The sequence below is a fragment of the Echinops telfairi genome, unplaced genomic scaffold, assembly GCF_000313985.2.
Source record: "Echinops telfairi isolate 266 unplaced genomic scaffold, ASM31398v2 ScPeMD7_7475;HRSCAF=8513, whole genome shotgun sequence".
NCBI lineage: Eukaryota > Metazoa > Chordata > Mammalia > Afrosoricida > Tenrecidae > Echinops > Echinops telfairi.
This window is the reverse complement of record NW_022111379.1, coordinates 22,769,824-22,773,420: the sequence shown is the minus strand read 5'-3', so window position 1 is coordinate 22,773,420 and position 3,597 is coordinate 22,769,824. Positions and strand designations below refer to the sequence as shown.

At 40.5% G+C, this 3,597-nt stretch overlaps 2 protein-coding genes across 24 annotated transcripts in view; one reads left to right on the top strand and one right to left on the bottom strand.

Annotated features, from left to right (window-relative positions):
• Positions 1–3,597, top strand: part of NRXN1 (neurexin 1) — a 1,284,195-nt gene that overhangs the window by 321,364 nt on the left and 959,234 nt on the right. The window lies entirely within an intron of this gene.
• Positions 474–3,597, bottom strand: part of LOC105978327 (60S ribosomal protein L23a-like) — a 5,820-nt gene continuing 2,696 nt past the window's right edge. Inside the window, exon 2 of the mRNA XM_045285648.1 lies at positions 474–952. Within this exon, the coding sequence (XP_045141583.1) occupies positions 474–952 (479 nt within the window). The remainder of the gene's footprint in view (positions 953–3,597) is intronic.

Below are 3,597 nucleotides of genomic sequence, written 5' to 3'. Positions count from 1 at the left end.
AGAGAAGAAGACAGATTAAGTTTATTTTATCCAAAGCAATGAACGATAGGGGTACAATTGTTATGAAAATGAAGGACCCTGGTATTTTAGTTGGATATAAGATATACTGAGCTCGTGTTTTGCAATTATTTATTGAAATATAAGCTGGTATTTCTAAGATTTACAATGACTTATGGAATTGTTCAGGATGCAAAAGAAGATACTATTTGTAAGAATGTGATGGAATTGAATTTAAGTTCTTTCTGAACACCAAAAAAAGCAGCCTCTTTCTCCTCTCCTATTTTTTCACTTTCCTTCCTTACCCTTCCCTGCTTCCCTTTTTTCAAAACTTAAGTGAACAAAAAACAAACATGTGTCCCATCTTTGAAGTGTTTTTAATCAGATTACATTTATTTTCCCCATTCTTGTATTTTTGGCTAATTTCTTTTCATGTTGAAAAAGTTTATATTTAGCATTAGCCAGCTGGGCTAAGTTTAGATGATTCCAATTTTGTGGGCAACATCTAACGCGTCATAGTCAGGAGCCAGTGGAACACATGCCTTCTTCTCACCTTCAGGCCTGATCAAGGTGTTGACCTTGGCTATGTCAAGGTCATAGAGCTTTTTCACAGCCTGTTTGATCTGATGTTTGTTGGCTTTGACATCCATAATGAACACAAGTGTGTTGTTATCTTCGGTTTTCTTCATGGCAGACCCTGTGGTCCAGGGGAACTTGATGATGCCATAATGGTTTAGCTTATTTCTCCTGGGGGCGCTCTTCCCAGGGTATTTGGGCTGCCTTCTTAGTCTCGGGATCTTCGGCCACAGGAAGGTGGGTGACGTGCGGATCTTTTTGGGGGGACTGTGGACGCCTTTCAGCGCGGCCTTCTTTGCTTTTAAAGCCTTTGCTTTGGCTTCCGTTTGGGGAGGGGCAGGAGCTTCCTTCTTCGCCTCGGCGCCATCTTCGTGAAAAGCTGTTTTTTTAAACAACTATTTATTTCTTTTATTGGATATATCATGTCCATCTTTGTAAAAAGATGGCTAAGAACAACTGTTTGTGACACAGCATAGAAAAGTAAATTAAAATATAAAATCTACAAATATTGGTTTGGTAAAATTTTCTATTTTCCAAACTTTTCCAGAGAGGAAAATGTGTTTGTTATTTTTACTCTTGTAATTTTTATGTAACCATAGCAATAAAATAAAGACCTAAAAGTTTTGAAATGTTTAAAATTCTGGCTTGCCATTTAAGTTTTGAAATGTTTGTAAGGCTAATATAAAATGACTTTCCCTCCAAGGATCAAGTGGGAATGGTTCAAAGAGTAGAATATCTTCCAACATCATCTTTGTTTTGAAGTGGATTTTATGAAGAAAGTGGAGGTTGTAGCCAAATAACTAGTCTTTGTGCTTATTAAATAACAAGCCTTTCAACTAGTTATTATTCGGGCATTTGGTTAGGTTGAAGTTGCCCATATTTAATCTTCTCTACTCTGAATTTATGTGTTTGAATTAATTCAGTACCGAGATATGGTTTCTGCATATCGTGAAATATGTCTGCCCTGTCGTTTTAGCCAACAGAGAAAGAGAAGAGTTTTATTCTTTGGGCGTGTGTTTGTATATGTTCAGTGTATTTGTTTATTTCCTAGTGAGAAATATTTTAAGTTGTAGGTGCACCGCCAGCAAAGCATTTCTCCACAGCTCATTTGTTTTATAGAAACTGCCAGAGTGAATTTAGCGCCCTGTGTGAGCAGGCAGTGGACCTATGAGCCAGGTGCTTGTTCCCATTCCCTCTTGATGATGCTTGATGGTTCATTAGCATTCTCTCTTCATATCTAGCTAGGGAGAAAGTTATCAAAAGTACGATGTTTACTGTCACTGCGAGAAAAAAAGAAGCAATAAAACAGTTAGGTTATTGAAGTTTCATCTTAGTCATTGTATCCTGAAATGATGGCCTGCCCTTTTTTATTCCGGGTTCACATTAAGCGGCAGGTATGAATCACACCCCCAACTGCCCCCAGGAAGGGGAGCACAACCAGGCTGCCTCCTTCTGCGCTCCGCAGAAACTGCTTCTTTCTGGACCCAGCCATTTCTCTGAGAGGAGAGTCTATCTGAGCGAACGTCATGTGATGCCCAGCACAGCATGAGGATCGGAGGAAGACTCATTAAAAACCTGCGGATAAACAGATGGCACAGCCTGGTGGCAACAAGAGAACTTGAGGCACTTGCTGATGAACATCAAAGGCGACCACCTTCCCTGTGGTTTACCTCGATCTCAATAGAAAGAAAGCCAAATGATCACACCTGAACCCATCAGCGGCATCAGGATAAATGCAGGAAATAGTGACGTCATCAAAGGGTTTCGTTTGCTTGGGTTCGCAATCCGGGCTCATCCACGTCAAAATCACACAATGTAGGAGAGTGCACAAATCTGGGACAAAATATTTTTCCCTTTATTATTAATAAATCATTTTATTGGGGGCTCTCACAGTTCTTATAACAATCCATACAGCAATTGTATCAAGCACCTTTGTACATATGTTACCTTCATCATTTTCAAAATATTTTTTCTGTTTGAACCCTTGGTATCAGCTCCTCTTTTTTCCCCCTTCCTCCCCTCCCTCTCACCATCATGGACCCCTGATAAATTATACATTATTATTATTTTCATATCTTATACCACCCGCTGTCTCACTTTGTTCACATTATTGTTGTTTGTCACCCTGGGGTGGGGGGTGGGGCAGATTGTGCATCATTGCAGTCTGTTTCATTTCTCCCCTTTCTTCGCCCACTTCCCCCCTACCCTCATGGTATCGCTACTCCCATTGCTGTTCCTCAGGGGTTTATCTGTCCTGAATTCCATGTGTCGAGAGCCCTTGATTATGCTCCATTGTACTTGCTCCGGTAGAACTGGCGTCATGATGGTGGGGGGAAGGGAGCATTAAAGAACTAGACAGATCTTTTTAAAGTGAGCGAGCATTTCACTTGGAGGACTGATGTGTGCCTGTTGCAAGCTTTGGTATTTTAATGGCCTGAAAGGCATGTGGAAGGTGGGCAATGAATAAGCAAAACAGAAGAAGAATTGATTCATTTGAATCATCCTGTTGGGGGAAGTACTGAATATACCTGTGGCCTGCCAGAATAATGGACAAATCTGTCTTGGAAGAAGAATGGCCAGGATGCATCTTAAAAGCATGAGTGGAGAGACATTGTCTAAGGTATTTGGACTGTTATCAAGAGTGTCTAGTCCTGAGAGGAGGACATCATCGTTATTAAAGTAGGTCAGTAAAAAGGGGGAAGACCCTCACTGAAATGGGTTGGCACAATGGATACAGCAATAAGCTCAAACATAGGAATAGTTGTAAGGATGCACATTTTGCTCTGTTGTACCAATTGACTGGCACCAAACAATAAAAAACAAGATGATCAAATTTTAAAATTAGGATAAAGATAGCTGAATTGTTGTCTAGAAAATTTTTGTCCTTGTGGGGGGAAGACTGCTCTGTGCATTTTTGGATGTTCAGCAGCATCCTTGACCTCTACCAACTAGATACGTGTAGCACCCCTTCATTGTGGCATCCAAAAGAGTCGGTGGATTTTTCCAAATGTCCCCAGCACAACA